General features: G+C 31.7%; 1 protein-coding gene and 1 non-coding gene across 9 annotated transcripts in view; one reads left to right on the top strand and one right to left on the bottom strand.

Annotated features, from left to right (window-relative positions):
• LOC107139799 (ALX homeobox protein 1) overlaps positions 1–23436 on the top strand; it is a 219733-nt gene that overhangs the window by 38394 nt on the left and 157903 nt on the right. For all 8 annotated transcript variants that reach the window (XM_048804423.1, XM_048804414.1, XM_048804427.1 and 5 more), the window contains 4 exons: positions 14351–14544; positions 15048–15175; positions 20391–20464; positions 23308–23401. In XM_048804423.1, the coding sequence (XP_048660380.1) occupies positions 14351–14544; positions 15048–15175; positions 20391–20464; positions 23308–23401 (490 nt within the window). The remainder of the gene's footprint in view (positions 1–14350; positions 14545–15047; positions 15176–20390; positions 20465–23307; positions 23402–23436) is intronic.
• Trnaa-ugc lies at positions 19689–19759 on the bottom strand. Its single transcript has one exon. It is a non-coding gene; the product is annotated as a tRNA-Ala (tRNA).

Genomic DNA, 23436 nt, shown 5'->3' with positions numbered 1-23436 from the left:
CAACAAATAGGAAAATATACACAAAATGGACAAATTTCTAGACACATATAAACTCTATAATTTATGAACTTTTACAGTTAATGCCATGAATTAGGTTCATATCAGTCTCCCTCGCCCCACTTCACATAGAATACTGAAGCATAGAAAGTTTTTAAAAATTGCCTAAAATTTCTCTGCTAATAAGTGGTATCATCAGGATTTTAAAAATCAGCAGTCTATCCCTACTTCCTAATATTTATTTGCCTCATTCTTATGCCACTCCAATTAAGTATATAGGTAATAATACACTTTTTTGTCATTTATGTACTATAGTAAAGCTTTCTTGCTGAACAAATGCAATGATTTGGGGGTCTATTCATGAATAAAGTTGCTAACAAACAAATTTACTAAGCACTGGAATACAACAGCACTGGAATTTTGCTGGGGATGCAGCCATAAGCAAATAACTGACCTGACTTTTACTAAGTATGTATCCCAGTGATAGATGTGTGTGTGTGTGTGTGTGTGTGTGTATTTGAGTGAATTGTTATATTTATTCTGTTGACTGAGTAACAATGAAAATATTTATGATGTTAATATACAAGTGCAAATAATTGTGTCTTTTCATTCTTGACGCTTCTGTCTCTGCTACTTTAGGAAAACTTTAATCTGGAAAAAAATTTTAATTTCAGCAACTGGTTTATAAATTTCAGATAATATATTCCTAGAAAATATCTATATTAATAGGTAGGGATACTAAAATGTTTTTGTTACTTTACTTCCCAGATAATATTGCTTTCTGGAAAAGTGAACTATTATTTTATAAACATGAAAGATATTGAAATAATTCAACATTTTCAAGTAAGCCTGATTTCTCTGTCATGGCATATTAGGGGAAATGTGCCAAGCTTAATTTTTGCTCCTGCTTTTTGTTTTGTTTTGTTTTTTTGTGTCATTGAGGGAAAAAAAAACAAATACAGCAAAATCAAAACTCTATATTTTGCTTGTAGAAATGTTTTTCACTATTATGTATTTAATGAATTTGGGTGAGTCCACTAGATGGTGCTACCTTACTTTTTGGAATAAACATGATGCCTGGTGTAAAACTAAAAGAATTTTACAGCTCTGCCAGTTCTTTCATTTACAGATGAAAAAGCCAACCCACATAGTTTTCATCTAACTTAAGACAGAGTTGTGGCTAGAATCCAGTTTTCCTGATTTCTGTTTCATGTCTATTTTCATGCAACACATAATCCTGAAACACTTTTGAACTGAAATTAAAACTCTTAATGCAACTCAGCTAATTTTTGCACTTGGATGAAGAAGTTTCAGACATAACAATTAGTGAGCAGCTAAAGGAGGTGGACCTCTACCAAACATTTATTTAGTGAAAACCTCCAACCTGTTTCAACATCTTTAGTTTTGCTGTTCCTTACTGAATTTTCTTCCCTGTGGCAGAAGGGCTTTATTAAATCATGACTTAATGCTTTGAGAATATTTCTTTGATATGGACATTTAAAACAAGTTACGCCAAATATTATTTTACCATGGATCCAGGCCCTTTGAGAAGTAAACATACTTGGCTTAAGTTTTATTCATGGGACCTAGGAAGCTTTAAAGGAACTTCCAAAAGTATTTATTTATGCAGTAAACTGAAGAATATTTAAGCAACCCATCATATTTATTGTTATACTTAACTCCTTTGAAAAAGTCATTTGAATATTTTTGTGGGTATTTTTTGTTTTGATTTAGATAGGGAAGTGGATGAAATATAAGTTATTTTGACTGAAAAAGAACCGTTTTCTTAGAGATGTTGAGGAATTAATGACAAGGCAAGCCTTGCTAAATAAGTCTGTTTTGCTTAGTTCTCATCCTTTATTTGGCAGCAAAGAATTTGTAGGGATAAAAGAGGAAGAAGGGTCTAAACTAACTTTAACTTCCTTCCTATCTAGTTCCCTGCTTTTGATCCAAATGTATTTACTGGATCCAATTAGTGTTTAATCCTAGCATAGGATTTTGATGCTTACTAATATCCTATTCCTCTCCAAAATATAGGGCATACGTCTGCTTTCTCTGAAGGCTTGTTTGGCCACCAGAGATTTTGCAGGTTTTGAATTCCTTGTTTAATTATGAATATTTTTTAGAGAACAATAATAGCTATTGTTTTTGGTACAGATCACATTAAAGGGCTGTTGAGAAGGCTTTAAAAATCCTCTCAAAAACATGAAATGTCCCTCATGCTACAAATAAACAAAGGCCCAGAGAATCTTCTTGTCTACATTCACATAGCTGATTCTGGAATAGTCCTGTTTTATTGAAACCCAGAACTGAAGAAATTAGAGCTTTTTCATTTCTCCTTCTGTCCTGTTGCCTGTGATATACTGTGGTTCTGTTATTAGCATAATCATGGAGAAAAAGTTAAATGATTTTCATGCTGAGTGCCTATCAGTCTCTTAATTCCTGTGTCTGAAGTTTTTTGCTTCAAATATTTATGAGGCTTAACTATTTGGTGTATGCAAATTAATGTGTTCTGTGTTTCTGTAGAATTGACCGATTTTATCATTTTAATTGTCTCTTTATCTACAGTTAAGTTTTCTGCTTTAGTAAACCATGTCTGATATAACCAAACCAGCTTTCTTTCTTTTGAATTTCATTATACACTCTTAAAAATTATTGAGGAAGAATGGGGATGTGGCTGTATTGTCCCTGAGTTCAATCTCTGGTAACCCCTTCAAAAAAAAATTATTGAGGACTTCTCAAATAGTTTTTACTTACAGGGATTATGTGTATCCTTATTGACAGTATCAGAAAAAATACAAAAAAAATAAGCTTTCATTTATTGATTTAGAACTTAAAGCCTTAGAATTTAAAAGTTTTATATATAAATTTTTGCTAAACAAAATAATATAATGAGATGAGGGGTGTTGTCCACATATTTCTATGTAACATTAATATCAGACTTAACACAAGGCAATTGGATTCTCATGTTTTCCTCAGGATTCTTCAATTTGCTACATTTTTAGATTGCTATGGTCTCTGAAAACTTTGCTGTTCTCTCTTGAGCAAATGAGAGAGGAAAAGGCAAATAACACCTAAGGATTATTACTTTTAAAATAGTTTTGACCTTATGAAACCTTTGGGAGTACCTCTGGCGGTCTCTGGACCATACTTTGTGAATCACTGGTTTAGTGTTCACATGATATATCTTTTTTTTTCTCCTGGGAGTGCTCAATTTTCTTTCTTTTTAATTGACACATAGCATACATGTTAGTATGAAAATTTAGTCAGGTATATAATGTATAATGATCACTCAGCACATTTAGTATTTCCATCTCCTTAAATATTTGTCATTTCTTTGTGTCCAGTGCCAACTGTTCTAATTCTTTGAAAAATAAAACTATTTTGTGCTATAGAACTCTACTATTTTTCCTTGTTTTTAGCTGTATTTTGGTACCTATTATTCAACCAGTCTCTATCTATTCCCACTTGCTTTCACCCCTCCAAATTTCTATTTGTTTTTATTTTTATGTGGTGCTGGGGATCAAACCCAGTGCCTCATATTTACTAGACAAGTGTTCTACCACTGAGCCACAACCCAGGCCCCCCACTATTCTCCTCTCCTCTTTTATGAAATTAACATTTTTTTAGCTTCTGCATATGAATAAGAATACATAGTATTTGTCCTGAGCCTGGCTTACATCACTTGATATACTAATGATTTCCAATTCCATCCATTTTGCTGCAAATGATAGAGTATAATTGCTTTTTAATTACTGAATAATATTCCATTGTGTATATATGCATCACATTTCCTTTATCCATCTGTCAATGCATACCTTCTTTGATTTCGTATCTTGGCTAAGTGAATGGTGCTTCAGTAAACATGGAAGTCAGTTATTTCTGTGATATGTTGATTTCATTTCCTTTGACTATATACCTATAAGTGGAATAGTTGGATCATACTGTAGTTCTATTTTCAGTTTTTTGAGGAATGTTTGTACTTTTCTCCATAGTGACTATACTAAAATTAGTACATTTTTGAAAATATATTGTTTCCAATAAGAGCATATGAGAGTTCTCTTTTTTCCACATCCTCACCAGTACTTGTTATTTTTTAATTTCTGATAATAGCCATTTTGACTAGGATGAGATGATGTCTTGTTTTGATTTACATTCTTGATAACTAGTGGCATTGAGCATTTTTTCGTATATGTGTTAGCCATTTCTTTGTCTTCTCTTTGAGAAATGCTTATTCAGATCACTCACCCTTTTATAATTGTTTCTATACTGGGAACTGAACATAGGGCTCATGCTTGTGAGGGAAGTGCTCTACCACTGAGCTACATCTGCAGCCCATTTGCCCATATTTTTAAAATTTTTTTATTCATATATGACAGCGGAATGCATTACAATTCTTATTACACATATAGAGCACAATTTTTCATATCTCTGGTTGTATACACAGTATAAGCATACCAACTTTTGTCTTCATACATGTACTTTGGATAATAATGATAATCACATTCCACCATCATTAATAATCCCATGCCCCCTCCCCTCCCCTCCAACCCCTCTGTCCTATTTAGAGTTTGTCTATTCCTCCCATGTTCCCGCTCCCTATCCCACTATGAATCAGCCTCCTTATATCAAAGAAAACATTTGGCATTTGGTTTTTTGGGACTAGCTAATTTCACTTAGCATTATGTTCTCTAACTCCATTCATTTACCTGCAAATACCATGATTTTATTCTCTTTTATTGCTGTATATGCTACTTTTTTTATCCATTCATCTATTGAAGGGCATCTAGTTTGGTTCCACAATTTAGCTATTGTGAATTGTGCTGCTGTAAACATTGATATGGCTGTGTCCCTGTAGTATGCTAATTTTAAGTCTTTGGGGTATAGACCAAGGAGAGGGATAGCTGGGTCAAATGGCGGTTCCATTCCCAATTTTCCAAGAAATCTCCATACTGCTTTCCATATTGGCTGCACCAATTTACACCCCACCAGCAGTGTATGATTGTACCTTTTTCCCTACATCCTCACCAACACTTACTTTTGTTTGTCTTCATAATAGCTGTCATTCTGACTGGAGTGACATGAAATCTTAGAGTGGTTTTGATTTGCATTTCTCTAATTGCTAGTGATGATGAACATTTTTTCGTGTGTTTGTTGATTGATTGCACACCATCTTCTGAAAAGTGTCTCTTCAGGTCCTTGGCCCATTTATTGATTGGGTTATTTGGTTTTTTTGGTGTTTAGCTTTTTGAGTTCTTTATATATCCTAGAGATTAGTGCTCTATCTGATGTGTGAGGGGTAAAGATTTGCTCCCAAGATGTAGGCTATCTATTCACCTCACAGATTGTTTCTTTTGCTGAGAAGAAACTTTTTAGTATGAGTCGATCCCATTTATTGATTGTTGATTTTAAAATTTTGTTCCGCAAGTGTCTTATTAAAGAAGTTGGGGCCTAATCCCACATAATGGAGATTAGGGCCTCCTTTTTATTCTAGTAGACACAGGGTCTCTGGTTTTATTCCTAAGTCATTGATCCATTTTGAGTTGAGTTTTGTGCATGGTGAGATAGGGGTTTAATTTCATTTTGTTGCATATGGATTTCCAGTTTTCCTACCACCATTTGTTGAAGAGGCTATCTTTTCTCCAATGCATGTTCTTGGAACCTTTGTCTAATATAAGATAATTCTAGTTTTGTGGGTTAGTCTCTGTGTTCTCTATTCTGTACCATTGGTCTACCAGCCTGTTTTGGTGCCAATACCATGCTGTTTTTGTTACTGTTGCTCTGTTGTATAGTTTGAGGTCTGGTATAACTCTTGAGACATGATTTGTATTCCCAGCCATTTTTGTTTATTTTTTGTATTTAACATGACTTGGTTTCTCCTCTGATTAGGGTTTCTTTTAGTGTAATCCCTCCCTCTGCTGATTTTCATTATTGTTTTTCATTTCTTATTGGAATATTTTGCTGAGGATATTCTGTAGTGCAGGCTTTCTAGTTGTAAATTCTTTTGTTTATCCTGGAAGGTTTTTATTTCATTATCAATTCTAAAGCTTAGTTTTGCTGGATATAAGATTCTTGGTTGGCATCCATTTTGTTTTTCAGAGCTTGGTATATGTTGTTTCATGATCTCCTATCTTTGAGGGTCTGGGTTGAAAAATCTGCTGTGATACGAATTGGTCTACCCCTATATATCTGATTCCTCTCTCTTGCAACTTTTAAGATTCTATCCTTATTCTGTATGCTAGGCATCTTCATCATAATGTACCTTGGTATAGATCTGTTGTAATTTTGTGCATTTGGTGTCCTGTAAGCCTCTTTTTTTTCCAGTTCATTCTTCATGCTTGGGAAATTTTCTGATATTATCTCGTTGAAGAGATTGTGCATTCCTTTAGTTTGAAACTCTGTGCCTTCCTCTGTCCCAATGACTCTTAGATTTGTTCTTTTGATGCTGTCCCATAATTTTTGGATGTTCTGTTCATGGTTTCTAACTTTCTTCACTGTGTGATCAACTTTATTTTCCAGATTGTATACTTTGTCTTCATTATCTGATATTCTTTCTTCCAAGTGATCTAGTCTGTTGGTTATGCTTTCTATTGAGTTTTTTTTATTTGATTTATTGTATCCTTTGTTTCAAGGATTTCTGACTATTTTTTTTCAGGGTCTCTCTCTCTCTATTGAAGTAATCTTTTGCTACCTGTATTTGCTCTCTTATCTCATTATTGGAGTGATCAACTTTTGCCTGTATTTGCTCATATAGTTCATTTTTTAATTCACTGATCAACTCTTTCTCTAACATTTCATCAAGTTTGCTGTCCATGGGTTCTGTTATTATAGTGTCCTGGTTTGTTTGGGGCACTTTCTTCCCTTGTTTTTTTCTGTTGTCAATGTGCCTTCCTTTCTTGCAGTGTGAATCTGAAATATTAGTTTCTTCCTTATATTCTTGTAGTACCTGTGCAGATTGTCTTTACCTCACCTTGATGTTGGGCTTCCAGATCCTGATGGTGTCCCTCAATAAATGCTACTGCTTCCTGGGTCTGGGACCTGTGTAAGTTGGAGTAGGTGGATTTGGGCTGCTGGGCTTGACCTCCCCTGGTAGTCTGCTGGCTGCACCAGAGGGTAGGCTCTGATGGTATATGCCCCGAATGGGGAGGGGTGAACCTGGCCTACTGAGAGCCTGGATCCCATGTGGGCCTGTGTCGGTGGATATTGGCTGCTGGGCTTGACCTCCCTCGGTAGTCTGCTGGTCGGAAGGGGCGGTCCTGTGCCAAAGGCTAGCCTCTGGTGGTGTCTTCCCAGTGGGGAAAGTAGTGGACCAGGCCTGCTGTGCTTGAGCCGGTATGGGTGGATCTGGGCCACTGGGCTTGACCTCCCGTGGTAGTCTCCTGGTTGGAAGGGCCATTTGCCTATTTTTAATCAGATTATTTATTTTTCTGTCATTGAATTTTTCTAGTTACTTATATATCCATGATATTAATTGCTTGTCAGATGAATGGTTTGCAAATACTCTCACCCTTTCTGTGGATGTCTGTTCACTATTTATTGTTTCCTGCGCTATGCAGAAGCTTCTTAGTTTGATATAAACTTGAATGTCTGCTTTTGCTTTTGTACTGTCCTTTTGAGATGTTACCCAAAAAGTATTTTACAATACCAATATTTGGAAATATTTCTCCATTCTCTTCTAGTAATTTCATAGTTTCTTGTCTTCCATTTAGGTCTTTGATCTATTTTGAGTTGATTTTGTACATGGTTAAAGATAAACATACAGTTTCATTCTTCTGCATAAGTATATTTAGTTTTCCAAGCACCATTTATTAAAGAAGATTTTTTTTCTCCAATATATGTCTGTGACTTTTTCAAGAATCAGTTAGCTGTAAATATATGGACTTATTTCTGAATTCTCTATCTTGTCCTATTGGTCTCTGTGTTAGTTTTGTTACTACCATACTAACTTGGTTTCCCAGCCCTGTAGTAGGTCTTGAAATAAGATATTATGGTACCTCTCTAACTTTGGTCTTTTAACTCAAGACTGCTGAGGCTGGGGCTGGGTTTGTGGCTCAGTGGTAGAGTGCTCCCCTAGCATGGGTGAGGCCCTGGGTTCGATCCTCAGCACCACATAAAAATAAATACATTAACTAAAGATTTTTAAAAAAGACTGCTTAGGCTGTTCATGATCTTTCATAGTTATGTATGAATTTTAGAATTATTTTTTCTAATTTCCTGTGAAAAATACCACTAGTACTTTGACAGTGATGGCATTGAATTTATATGTTGCTTTCGATATTATGACCATTTTAACAATTATTTTCAATACATGAATAAGTAAGGTATTTTCAAATTTTTAGTATTTTTTTAATTTATTTCATGGATGTATTATAATTTTCATTATCGATATAATTCTCTTCTGTTGCTAAATTCATTTCTAATTTTGAAGCTATTGTTAATAGGATTGCCTTTTTAATTTCCTCAGCAATCTCATTTTCAGATGTAAAATTGTTACCAATTTTTATGTTAATTTTGTATACTTCAAAATTAGTGAATTCATGTATAGTTCCAACAGCCTTTTGGTTGTCTTTAGGTTTTCCTATACATAAGATCATGTCATCTACAAATAGGGATAATTTGAATTCCCCACTTTCTTTTTGGATTACTTTATATAATATTTTTCTTAACTGCCACAAGATTTTCAGTACTAAGTTCAATAAGAATGACGAAAGTATACGTTTTTCTCTTATTCTAGATCTTAGAGGAAACACTTTCAGCTTTTCCTCATTTATTACAGTGTTGACCATTAGGTTTGTCATACATAGTTTCTATTATGCTGAAGTGTGGTTCTTTTATGTGTAATTTGTTGAGAATTTTTATTGTGAGGGTATGGTGGATATTATCAAATAGTTTTTCTGCATCTATGATAAGATTATATGCTTTTTGTCCTTCATTCTATTGATATGATTTAGTATGTGAACTGATATGTGGACATCAAAACATCCTTTCATCCTTGGGATAAATCACACTTTTTATGGTGTATAATCATTTTAATGAGAAGTTAAATTCAATTTACAAGTGTTTTGTTAAGATCATTTGTATATATGTTCATTGAAGGAATTCTTCTGCAATTTTCGGTTTTCTTTTCTTGTTGTTGTAGTTGTAGCCTTGTCTGATTTTTATATCAGGATAGTAATGGTTTTGTTGAGTGGGTTTGGAAGAGTTCTGTTCTGTCCTTTTCAGTTTTTTTTTTTTCTTTTTTGCAGTAGTTTCAGAAGAGTTGGTTGATGTTAGTTCTTTTTTTAAATGTTTGGTAGACTTGAACAGTGAAATCTTCTGGTCCTGGATTTTTCTGGTCCAGAGACTTTTTAATCCTGATTCAATCTTGTTAACTGATAGTAGTCTGTTCACACTGTTCACACTTTCTTTGTCTTCATGGTTCAATTTTGGTAGGTTAAATATGCCCATGAATTTATCTAGTTCTAGGTTTATCAATTTGTTATCATGTAATTGTTCATAATAATCCTTTGTTTTTCCTTTGTTTTTCTGTAGCATCAGTTGTAATACCTTCTGTCCATCTGAAATGTTATTTATTTAGGACTTCTTTCTCCCCCACCCCCCCTTAATCTAGCTAAAAGTTTTTCAGGGGTGTGTGTGTGTGTATATGTGTGTGTGTGTTGGTTTCAAAACCAAAACCAAACTCTGTTTCATTAATCTTTTGTATTTTTTTAGTCTCTATTTTGTCCTCTAGTTTTTGCTATATTTTTCATTCTACTGAATTTTGATTTGGTTTGTTCTTGATTTTCTTGATAAGGTTGTGTATTTCAATTTTTTCTACTTTTTTAAAACATAGGTTCTTATTGATACAATTTTTTCTTTTTTATTGTTTCTTTTGCTGTATTCCATAGGTTTTGGTCAGTTGTGTTTCCATTTTCATTTTTTCCAATAAAATTTTTTAATTTCTCAATTGATTTCTTTGGTATATTTATTCTAGAGGATTATGCATAGTTTTTGAGCATTTGTGCAGTTTCTAAAGTTCCTCTTGTTGTTGATTTCTAGCTTTGTTTTATTGTGACCAGAATGCTAAAGGAAATAATTTCAGTTTTTAAAATTTGTTTAGTTTTTTATGGCATAATATAAACTCTGTTTTGGAGAATGATCCTGTGCTAATGAGAAGGATATGCATTCCACAGCTATTGGATGAAATGTTCTGTAAATATCAGTTAAGTCCACTTGGTCTATAGTGTAGATTATGTTTATTTGTTGACTTCATGTGAATGATTTGTCCATTGTTGCAATGAGGTATTAAATTTTCCTACTATTATTGTAGTAGAGTCGATCATTCCCTTTAAATCTAATAATGTTTGCTTTATATAATAGGGTGCTCTGGTATTGGGTGTATATATATATTTATGACCTTATTAAATTGATCCTCAATCATTACATAGTCTCCTTTTTTTCTATTTTACATTTTAACTTAAAATCTGTTTTACCTTGTGGAAGTATAGCAATACCTTCTCACTCTTGGTTTCCACTTGCATGGAATATTTTTCGATTCATTCATTTTCAGTTATGTGAGTCTTTACAGGCATTCCAAGTTTCTCGTACATTATTCAGCATATTGTCTAATCTTATTTTTTACCTATTCAGCCAATATAAATCTTTTAATTGGGGGAATTTAATTTATTTATATTCATAGTTATTGCTGATATGTAAAGACTTAGTCTCATCAAAAAAATGTTTAGGTTGATTCGTGAATCCTTTCTTCCTTTTTTCTTCTATTACTGTTTTTCTTTGTGATCTGAAACTATTCTGTATTGATAGTTTTTTTTTCTTTTGTGTTTCTACTCAACTACTAGGTTTTATATCTTGGTTTATTTTTCATGATAGTTATCTTCCTTTTGCTTCTGAATATAGGATTCCCTTAAGTACTTTTTGTAAAGCAAACTGATGATGAATTCCCCAAGTTTTTACTTGTTTTGGAAGTACTTCATTTCTCCTTCATGTCTTAAGGACAGCTTTATTGTGCGAAATATTCTTGGTTGGCAGTTTTTCTTTATTTTCAGGATTTTGAAGATGGCATCTTTATTCACTCCTAACCTGTAAAGTATTCTTCTCAGAAATCTGTTGTTAGTCTAATGTGACTTGATGCTTTTCTCTTGCTGTTTAGAATTCTTTGTCATAGACTTTTAACAGTTTGTGCTTCAGATAAGACTTTTTTTTGTCAAATCCATTTTGGGTCCTTTAGACCTTCTAGATCTGGATATTTATGCCTTTTCCAAGATTTGGAAAGATTCCTGTTATTATTTTGTTAAGTAGGCTTTTCTGTACATTTTCCTTTCTCTCCCTCTTTTTGAATACTCTTGATTTGAATATTTGTTCACTTAATGATATCCCATGAGTCTCAGATGCTGCCATCACCATCCACCTCCTCTTCTTCTCTTTCCCCTCTTCTTCCTCTTCCTTCTCTTTCACCACTCCTCCTCTTCCCTCTCTCTCTCCTGCAATTTTTATCTTCAAGTTTGAAAATTCTTTCTTGTACTTGATCTAGTCTGTTGAACTGTATTTTTTACTTGACTAACTTTTTCTTTAGCTTCAACATTTCCATTTTTATGATCTCTTTCTAGAACTTCATATTTGTATTATGAATTGTCTTCCTAATTTTATTGAATTTTTATCTGTATTATATCTCATTGAGTTTTCCTAGAACCATCACTTTGAATTCTTTGTCAAATATTTCATCAATTTCCTTTTCTCTAGGTTCTGTTGCTAGAAAGTTACTGTGTTCCTTGAGAGGAATCACATTACTATTTTTTAAATTATTTGTTTCTATGTTGATATTTACACTTCTGATGGATCTATTGTCCTTATGAATTTTTGAAATAAAAGATTTTCTTTTGAAAATGTGTCTTAGGGTATCAGTTTGGTAGGCCATGTTGACTTGTTCCACTTGAGCACAGTAATATAGTCTATAACTGATGGCTTTGTGCAGCTGGGGACACGGACATGCAGTTGGTGTCTGAGGGCCACATGCAGATGTCTGTGAGTGGATTCAGTCTCAAAATGGCACTGTGCAACAGCAACATTTTCTCCATCATGGGAAAACTTTTTCAGGTTCAAACAAGTCTGGATAGAGGCGAACAGGGTGGTCAATATAAGTCACTTCATTCTATTCTTTATAAGGCAATCCCGAATCTTCTTGTTCCATGCCTTATCTTTCATCTGCATTGCCCTCTAGCATTACCCCCACCCCCAAGTTTTCTTTTATATAGGTAGGAACACCAATGGGATGCAGTGTGAAGAACTTCCTGAGGAAGATAGGATGAAGATGGAAAAACTACTTTGTTGGGTCTTAGTGGATTATACCTACCTCATCTGCTTCCAGGCTGTAGTGTTTGAACCTAGGGCTATCTGAGCCAATGAGCAGAGTGTCAGAATAAACTGAGTGGTCTGGAATTTGTTGGATTTCACCAAGACTTCTCAGAAGAGCAACCCCTGCCCTGAGATCGCTCAAACAACCCATAATTTATTTATGGCTCCTGAAATCTCCCCTTTCATTAGTTTTTTAAATGCAAGTGGTGTACAATTACTTGAAGTTCCTGGATCTTTTTTTCTGAGGGTCCAGCAACCCATTATTATGACACAAAAGAGAATTCGCAGCAAACATATCATCCCGAAAATATACCATGAAGAATATTTCAACATATTTCCAGTATTAAAACCCTTTAAGTCATGAAGTATTTGTTTTGCTAGAGATGCAGGATCCATGAAATCCATCCTGCTTTTCTGACTATCCTGTATGTGATAATGTAATTCTATAAGGTCCAAGCTGTTATGATTGCTATGCTAACCCATTAGATGATTTTTTAATCTTTTCCCAATCTCATTGGATAGCAGTATATTTGGCTACAGTAATGCAGACATACTTATAGCCGGCATGGAATCTAAGCCTTTGTTTAAATTTGAAAACAGAAAGTTTATTTCCAATATATATGATAGTAGCTTCCAAAGCATTTCCCTGACAGTACACAGTTTTAATTAGTAAAATTTTTATCTATATGATCACACTTCTCTCTCATTTGGCAAGGGTTACCATGGTGAACAATAAATTATGAAAGAATTCAGACTTTGTCTTATGTAATACAATTATAGATATATAGGGTTATATTCAAGTACATATATAGGTTTACATTTATATAGGTTTACATGCAGGCATATATCATGGACATCCTTCCATATCAGTATTACTACACACTAAAGACATGCATATTTGTTTATGAGATACTCCATAATGTATTTAACTATTCCCTATTGATGAACATTTAACTTCATGTCTTTTTTGTAAGTAATCTTTCAAGGAACATCTCTATGTACTAGTTTATATTTGTTTTTAACTGTATAATGCATTCATGGAAATAGTGATGCTAGGTCAAATGTTCCTTCTTGTTCTGAGGCTTGAAATTATATTTATTCCCCCCACAGATAGTTAAATGGATTAATTGCTGCTTTTCTGTATGTTAATTGAAAATCAGGGTATCATCTAAAATTTGATTTTAGCTGATAAGATTAACATGCCACACACTAATCATATGTGAAAATGTGCTTCATAGTTGATGTACAGCAAGGAAGCCAGCATTTCAAAAAGGATTGAGAAAAAGGGAACCATAGTAAAGTAGAACACACATCACATACAATTTTATAGGCCATTTTAAGGACTTTGAAAAAATCCTTAACAAGTCTAAAGAGTAGTCGAAACACATTTTCTCCACTTCAGTGCAATGTGTCTTTCATCTTGATTTTCCTATCAATGGTTGTAGCAGAAAAAGATTTCACCTGCTTTAATGCCAAATCAGTGACTTCTTATTCCATTCTCAATTGTGCCTGACACTCTTGACTATTTATAATTTGATATAAATAGAAATACGTCTCATAAATTAAATGTGTGTATTATTTTGTTTTTATTCTTACTAACCCCCTCCATTCATCACAGAATTCTGTTTGCCTTTTTTTTCTATTTCTGCCCCAATTATTTTTCTCCTTGGTCTGCTATTTCCCTTCAGTTTCCTTTGCCAAAATCTTTATTTTTTCTCATGCTTTTGTTCTTTTGTTAGGTGACTTGAAAAGCTTCACAAATTAATTCCCTCTCTCTAAGTGAGTTAATAGACAATTCTATTTCAGATTAGCTTTCTTAATGGTTCCATTGTTATTTGAAAATAAACATTCAGTGCCTCATATATGCTTTTAATTATTTTGTTCAGTTTTCAATTGATATATAACTATGTCATTCAAAAACATATTCCCCAGATGGCAGTTTAAATAATAACCCTTAGGAAGAAGGTATGATACAAGTGATTTTAGAAGAATTTTCTTCCAGGTGGTTTAGAATCTTTGAAAAATCTTCAACAACTAATTGTGGACCACAACCAGTTGATTAGCACAAAAGGTCTGTGTGAAACCCCTACCATTATATACCTGGATTGCTCCTATAATCATCTTACTGATGTTGAAGGCCTTGAAAATTGTGGATTGCTCCAAATATTGAAGTTACAGGGCAATAATCTAACTGAGGTAATTGCTTTAAATTAATTTGTTTCTGTCATTAATGCAACACTTTTTAAATAGAAATATCAACCACATATTTTAAAAGAAATTTTGAATAAGTTTTTTTTCATGCTCATCAGCTGCATTTGATTTCTAATTTACTTTGAACTCTTTCATCATACTTTCACTAAGAAATGCTCAACATAGTTTTAATCTTATAGTATAATTTAATGTTAAGTTATCATAATGCTAAAATGTAATGAATCATAACTATTTAGGCTTATAATTAGGGCTAAATTTATATATTATGAAATATACATATATGTTGTCATGAAATACCTTTAAAATGAATATCAAAATTAAACAGTTAATTAATAGAAATTTTATTTATACTAGAAGCCTCATAATTTCTTTTATGATTTAATTTATGAATATATTGTAAGTTTTTATATGTTTTACTTTTTAAATCTTGTTAACTGACAAGTCAGTATCTTACTTGATATAAACTAATGAGCTTTATTTAAATATAGCTTCCATCTTTGGAGAATCATGTTCTGCTAAGAGAATTACACTTGGATGATAATAGCATTTCAACTGTTGAAGGGTTTTCTTCATATTGGCTGCCTTTACTACAAAATCTTACTATCTCCCAAAACAGGTAAACACATACTTTACTAAAGCAATAAATTCAGTCAATGCTTGGTTAAGATAATTGTGTGCTGTTCATAAATAACTTAGAAAGTTGGGTGTCTCCAGCAATTCAATGTGAGTGTATCTTAATAAATGAGTACATAAAGATCATTTTCTAGAAATGTAAAAAGTGATAGATTGCCATAACCTAGAATGTTAGTAGAATTTTGTCATTTTAGTTTCTTCAATTTTTTTTTTCTTCTCAGACACACTTGTAGAAATCTCAGCTCAGGTTTGTTTGTATATGTAAAGAATATAGTCATTGGAAAATACAGGAGGTAGTTAATTTAATTCAGAAGGATGTCTCATTCTCTCAAATGGTACTTATTAAGTCCTGGAAGAATGATTTTTTAATCTGCTCTCTACTTGGATGTCTTTTTGTAACTGTTAAGATAGATTTAAATTTGATATCCCTAGGGATATAAAATAACACTTAAAGAAATACCTTAATGTTAAATTGAAAAGGGGATTTGCCTCAGAAAATTCATTTGAGACCCCCAAACATCTGGAACTTTGCAGAGAATAACTGTCTAAAACCAAAGCAGGAGCACAATATGTGTACTTCTCCCTTAATATTTCATTGAGGCTTATACACTCTAATATGATTAATTTGTTCATCAAAGGCACATGGAGTGGAGTAAAGGAACCACCTTTAACAGAAAATACCTCTTTGGGTTATACAGTGCTTAGAAAACAAGTGAATAAGGACAATCTAATTTTTATTTTTAGACCTTTTATTTTTCAAAAAACATAAAAATATTTCTTAACTTTTGCACAGTTTTTCTTTCATCCTTTGAGCATGTATGTATTAAATTATTTGACTTCTACTTATTAAACTTTGACAATTGAAAAACAAATCTTTATTTAAAATACCCTCAAATTATTTTAATAATATATAAAATATGAAAGTTGATTTGATTTTAAAGGACATTGGGTGTAAAAACTAGCTCTGTCAGATAACACAGTGTAAATAACTTGGCCCATCCACATACCCACCCATTGTATCTTTACATGATATTTTTCAGGTAAGAAACATAATTTTAAAATGAAATCATCAGCTTTATTTTGACATATGCAGTAAATCACTCAGCAAATTACATTTAGAGAGATATTAAAATATTTAATTGAAGAACTTTTTAATAAAAATAATGCCTTTAAGGGGCTAGGGTTGTGGCTCAGCAGAGCACTCACCAAGCATGCATGAGGCAAAGGGTTCGAACTTCAGCACCACATAAAAATAAAATAAAGATATTGTGTCTACCTAAAAAAAATAAATAAATACTTTAAAAAAAATAATGTCTTTAATTTCTTTGGACAATTTAAATTATCATAGAACATTCTTTCTATAAAATTTAAAATTAGTAGTGTGTGATAAACTTTTGCTGTGTTATTCTCTTATGACTTGTGCATATCAATCTGATATAAAAGGAGTGTAACTAAAATACTAAAATTTTTAAGAATTGATAATGATGATTGGGATAATTAATCCAAATTATCCTTCCTTATAATTTTGTTTGCCTAGTCTTATAATATTTGGATATTTAGATAGCATTTGTTATTTTGGAGGATGTAAAAATAGGTGACATATGCTCTTGTCCTCAACGAACTCTTAGAGATAAAAGAACTTCTTATTTTAAGCTTATCTGTGCAAAAATTAGCATAATTATGTTGTTGAATGTTTTGATATTCTTAATAATACTGTTACATACTTGGATATGTTCTTTCTTAGTCTCTCACTATTTACCACTTCTGAGATGATGAAATAATGGACCTGAAGGCATCAGGAAAATGTAATGGTGGAATGGACATATAGGATAATAAAATTATTTCCTAATATCACAGTATAAAAATCATCTTCAAACTTAGGATTTTTTACAACAAAATTAATACTGTTAATTGTAGAAAAGATCCATCCTGCATTATGCTTTTATATGTACATTGACTTCTTTCAGAACCACATCAGTTTTGATAAAACTCAGTGTCAGTTGATCTGGGATTGAATTTTGAATCTATAACTTATCAGTCAATTGACATTGAGCAACTCACCACCTAATCCTTGTCTTTTTTCTCATGTGAAAGGGGTTAAAATGCCAACCTTAACTGTTTTTTATAAGATGTTAATGATAATCCAAATAGAAAATGTTTATAAATTCATTTTACAAACCTGAGAATTTTATAAATGTATATATAAAATGCATATAGTTATATACATGTATATGTGTGTAAGAATATATATATTCTTACACATATATGTATGTATATATATTTGTGGTTGGTATGGTTTTTAGATTGTGTATATTATTCTTTTAATTCTTGATAAATATTTGCATCACAAGGAAGAAATTATATATCCATATGCTTTTCGTATCCCAACAAATGGAATACATATAAAGATTGATACTTAGTACATATTGTTTGAAATGCCTGTTTCATCCTGACTTCTGTTTTAAATTTTCATTACAACATGTGACTGTTTTAAGTTTGACTCCATGGAGTTCTAACTAAGAAGACTCTGGCTTCATAAGCTTTTCTACTTCCAATGAGACTCTAAGTAGGAGCAGAAAGTGGAAACTATTACCATTGGCTGCTCATTGTACAAATCTTTTGCTTTTTGTCGTCTTTGAAAGTTATATCTTTTAATGCCCAGGGCTAATGTGACAAGGTCAAATGGTATTAGGTTTTCACGAATGTCCTTTGTCTTTCTGGTTTGAATTTTCTTGGAAAAAAATATATACAGAATGTCAGTAAAAGAAAAGTTCTAGAGGTTTGAAAAAAGGGATTCTATGATTAGGTTTCTTCCTTCCTAATGTATAGTCATAAAGGTGAATGAATAGCTAGTTTTCATGATTAAAATCTGAAAGATAATAAAGAACATGATTTTTAAAATATGGATTCTTACAAGATGAAACTTCAGTGTTAAAAATATTTGGTCATAGATATTTCTTTGATTGATTTTTGCAAGGATGATATTTATTGATTTTTTTAAAAAATTCTAAATAATTAGTTTAATATCTTATGTATATGTCACTTTATAACTTGTTTTTAAGAAATATGGAATATTCTGAAAAAATAGAAAAATTATATTCTGAAGGATTTAATATGTCATTAGCTATTAAGTTTTCAAAATCCTTGCAGTAGAAATACAAAGTTTAGTTTCAGAAATTTATTAAACTTAGAACACAGTTTTCTTGTTAATACTTTTATATTTCTACTTGAATAATTATTTTGTGTTTACAATATTGATTCAGAAATTGCTTAGATAGGAAAAGTGATAAAATGAATACTTAAATTCTATAATTATGTTTCCAACATTTTATTTCTCTCTACTCCACCCCTCTCACCTCTCCTCTCTCCTCCTGTCTTTTTTTCATCTTCCTTCCTTCCTTCCTTCCTTCCTTCTTCCATTCCTTTCTTCCAAATCCATGTGAAATTTCAGTGCATTTTACTATTATGGAGTGTACAAATAATGAAGTGTTTGTATAAATGTAATGACCAATATATTCTCACAGATTTTTTTTCGTAATTTAATTTTTTTTCTCCCCAGAAAACTGTTTTTAAGATATAGTATCGCATAGGTAAATTGTGAATAGTAATATTGTATTTAGGATTGACTACATTTAGTTTTTCTCCTAGCCTCATTATTTAGTCTGTTTTTTCATCAGTAGTATCTTCTTTCTTTCTGCTAATGCAGAACAGGATAGTACAAGAGAGGAGTCAAGGTCAATACAAGGGCTAGTCTTGTGCTAGTCCCCATGAGGCTACAAGATCCCATAAGGCTCTCAGTGTTACTCATTGGCTTCTAACCTCAGAGTAATAGTTGCTGTTATTAACAATGTCATTGCCTTTAACAATGTCATATAGGGAGTTCATAGAAAAAGGTAAAGAATTCTGATGGGATAGTGAAGGGACAGTAAGAAAGAAAAGGAAAGAAAATTACTGAGTACCTTTTTAAAATTGTGCTATTTTGAATAGGATGGAATTCCAAATTTTATAAAAGGATTAATTTAGAAAACATAATTTTCATAAGATCATCTTATACAAGGGGGCTTTTGTCTCATTTAAAGATTCAGATAAACAGATTTAATTTTAATTTCCAAATAGCTATAATAATATGATATTGTGTTACAGAGTAAGTGTAGACTGGTCTCCGTTGAAAATATTAAATCAAACTAAATTTATTTTTCCCTTCATAGCTTTTTTTCAATATCATGTATTTTCAATATCATTTTATGTTTTTTGCTGGAATATGGATTCTTAATGACAATTATAACTTAGAAAATGATAAACACTTAAAAGAATGATTAAAAGTTCATTATGTTACTATTTTAGTATGCATATTTCATAAGCGTATTTATTTTAAATGTCAATATATTTCTGCCAAATTTAAATTCATTCTATGGATATAAAACATAACATTTTTTCCATGGACTTAGTATTTATATATTAAGCACATTGTTTTCTGTTTTTTTTCTTTCTTTTTTTGGTGGTGCTGGGGATTGAACCCAGGGCCTTGTGCATGCAAGGCAAACACTCTACCAACTGAGCTATATCCTCAGTCCAAGCACATTTATAATTTAGAATTAAAACTAGTATAGTTTTGGACACTTACAGCATTTATAATGCTTTCAATCTAATAAACAAAGCAATAATTTTCAATTAAAAACATATTAGTTTCTCTAATCTGTTATATTGAAAAGTGATATTTCTATGTTTGTGCATTAAATGTTTAGGTTACATATTTGAGCCAGTGTGTAAAAAAAATGTAACTTCTATAAAACATTAACTTTATACAAAGATAAAATAATGACAAAAACCACTTGTTTAAAATTGAATAGCAAATGCCCATCAAAGCCCATGATATTTGTGACTGATTTGGCCCTTCTATTGTACTTTCTCTTCAAATGAATTAAAATCTTCCTTTGTAGAAATTCTCCATGGTAATTTCTCTTTAAAAATGAATATAAATCATACATAATAAGATTACTTAGACTCCTATGATTGCTACATTTTTAATAAGTACTGTTATTAAATATTGTTATTGTATTTTGGAATTATAATTATATACATAATTGAGTGTAAATTATATAATTTTATTAAATAACTGTATTGTTATATAGTTACATCAATAATATCAAGAATATGACCATTTAAAATTTTTAATGAATTTTATGTTTTGTTTTCAGTTTGACAAAAATTATACCACTTTTTCATTTTGTTTCTTTGGAAAAGCTAGATGTCAGCAACAATTGTCTTTCTGGTAAGTTTAGAATAATATTTAATTTTTTAAAACAATAGGCTTTTGAGTTTTAACTTCAAATATGTGGTAAGGAGTTAAGTACATGTGCTAATGGTATGTGAACAACAAAGCTGTACAATAAAACATGTTGAAATAATTTGAGAGTTTCTTTCCACTTTTGAAATAATATTGCTTCCATATCTTTTTGGTAGACCTAGGTAAGCATCACCATTGCATTTCAATTTCAAAGTCCTATATGTCCTACCTATAAAATAAATAGACTAATAAAGATGAGTAAAAAAACCTAATTTGTTGATTCCTACCAAATATAGATGTCCCTCAAAGGTTTATTAAAGAATCATGAATTGAATTAACTTATCCCTTTCAAAAAATTTACCCATTCCGATTTCCAGTCAGTCCACTCCCCAAGGCAACCACAGTCTGAATTTCTCACCACGTGTTAATTATTTCTTCATTTTAATGGAATCAAATAGTATGGTTTCTCTTGTCTCCAAGTTTCATTGCTCAATAATCATGTGATATTCCACCATCTTGTTTATTCTGTCCTTTGTTCTTTTTTTCCTGCTGAAAAATAAATATATAACAATTTATCTATTCTCCTCTTGATTGATGTTTTGATTACATAAGATTTGAGGCTTCTATGAATGTAGAAATATAGATTCCGATGGAAATTTTTATACAACTCTTTTTGTAGGTTTTTTTTTTTTTTCAGTCAGTAGTCTTGGGTAAATGTGTAAGTGTACCGGAAAATAAAGTGGGTGTGGTTTTAACTTGAAACAAACTGACAAACTATTTTCCCAATGTAGCTGTAAAATTTTACATTCCAACTGGGCATGTATGAATACCAATTACTCCTTTCCAAATATGTTTAGTATTTCACTGTATAAGTTATCTCTTTGTGGTTTTAGTTTGCATTTCCCTAATAAAGAAATATATTGAATTTTCTTAGAAATATTTATGAGTGACTTCTGTATCTTTTCTTATGAATGATTAACTGTCTCACCTTTTTAAAACTTCGGTTATTTGTCTTTTTCTTATTGATTTATGGAAATTCCTTATCTGTTTTAGATGAATTTTTTTGTCAAATATTAGCTTTGTAATATTTTCTCCCATGTTGTTTTACATATTAATTTTATTTAAATTGAAGATATTTTTAATTTTGATAAAATATAATTTGTACACTCTTTTATAGTCATTTTTCTATAACCATTGTAATAAATATTTTTCTATCTCCAGATTAAAAACATAATTTCTTATGCTTTCTTCTGGAAGCTTTGTACTTTTAGTTTTTATCATTAAGTCTATAATCCATCTTAAAGTGCATTTTATGTATGTGGTGAGCTAGGGATTGAGTTCATCTTTTTATATAGATATACAGTTTTCATCATGTAACTTCCTTGGTGTCTTTGTCAAAATTGACTTTATATCTGGTTTAGTTTCTACTAATTGCTTTTACATTAACAATAGTTTATATTTTCCTATTTCTTTATATTTCTAGTAAATTTCAACTGTATGTTGAACATTGCAGATAATATAATATAGACTAGTCTTTCTTTAAATGGTATTAAGTTTTATTCTAACAGGCAATTAAATTAGTGTTCATTATTTCTGACAGGCTGAGTTTCATTTTGTCTTACAACAGGTTTCATTTTGTCTTACAACAGGTTACCCCTACTCCAGGGTCTGGCCTTCATTTCTAATGTGCATTCTCCCTAGATTTTCACTGATCTCTGAAATGCCCAATTGGTCTTAGGCTTGCATGGCTGCAACTGCTGCATGGACTTTAGTATCAACTTTTAGCTCTTACTTCTGCAGCAGAGGATTTCTGCTGGATTTTGGAGAATATTTCTTGTCTATCCTATGTAACTCAGCACTTTTACAAGGATACATGGGGAGTCATCATACAGACATCCCAACTTGCATACATTCAGCTTCTCAGTACTTTTTCCAATAAATTCCAGCCTCGGTTGTAATACTTGCCTCCTTAATGTAGCAAAACAGACTCTGTGCTTGGGCTCCACATTCCTACTTGAAAGTAGTAATATTCCTCCATAGAGCACATTTCTCTGAGTTAGACTTTAATTAGGTACTTCATATACAGTTAGATATGGGTAGATGATAGAGATAAAGATATTTCCCAGTGTTATGGTTGTTTTCTATTGGAAAGCAATTTGGTATACATTACTATAGAGTGTACCCTAGATTTGCTAGATTTTGTTTTAAAAAAATACAATTTTCACATTTGGTTTTTCCAGGACTGGGAATTAAACCCAGGGCCTCATGCATATACTGAACTGTATCCCCAGATGTTTTTAAATTTTATTTTTTTGACAAGGTCTTCACAAGTTGCCAAGGCTGGCCTCAAACTTGCAATCTTCCTACCTAAGCCTCTTGTGTAGATGGGATTACAATACATGTGTCACCATGCCTGTTTTTACTTTAAAAAATATAATATGTCCATGTAAATCTATATAGGTTTAAATTTAATTTTACCACCTATCCTGTTACTTTAGATTTAATTTCTTCATATTTTGTGATTTCAATCTAGCACAAAATGTTCTAATCCTTTTGCATATATTATCTCATTTTTTCTAGCCTATGACATAGTTAAGGACCTATATTTTAAAGTAGACATATATAAGTTTAGGTGGCTCCTAAATGATAAAAAATATTCTATAGATATCTGTGTAATTAATATAGTCTCCTTTAGAAAATATATAGTATTCTGCATAAGATATAAAAATAATGCTTTCCTTTAATGGGTAACCAATAAATAAGATGGACATTATCTTTTAATTCTTTTCTTTATCTTTGATACCTTTTATAATGATTTTTTTCCATAGATCTTACAAGTGCCATAAAATGGTTTGATGCATGCTGTTCTCTCCGTGAACTCTCTATCACTGGAAATCCACTTCTTCAAGAAATCAACTGGCGGTAAAGAAGGATTTTTTTTTTTTTTTTTTTTTTTT

This window comes from Marmota marmota, unplaced genomic scaffold (assembly GCF_001458135.2).
Source record: "Marmota marmota marmota unplaced genomic scaffold, marMar, whole genome shotgun sequence".
NCBI lineage: Eukaryota > Metazoa > Chordata > Mammalia > Rodentia > Sciuridae > Marmota > Marmota marmota.
Note: the sequence above shows the minus strand (reverse complement) of the source record. Positions and strands in the feature narration are given on the sequence as shown.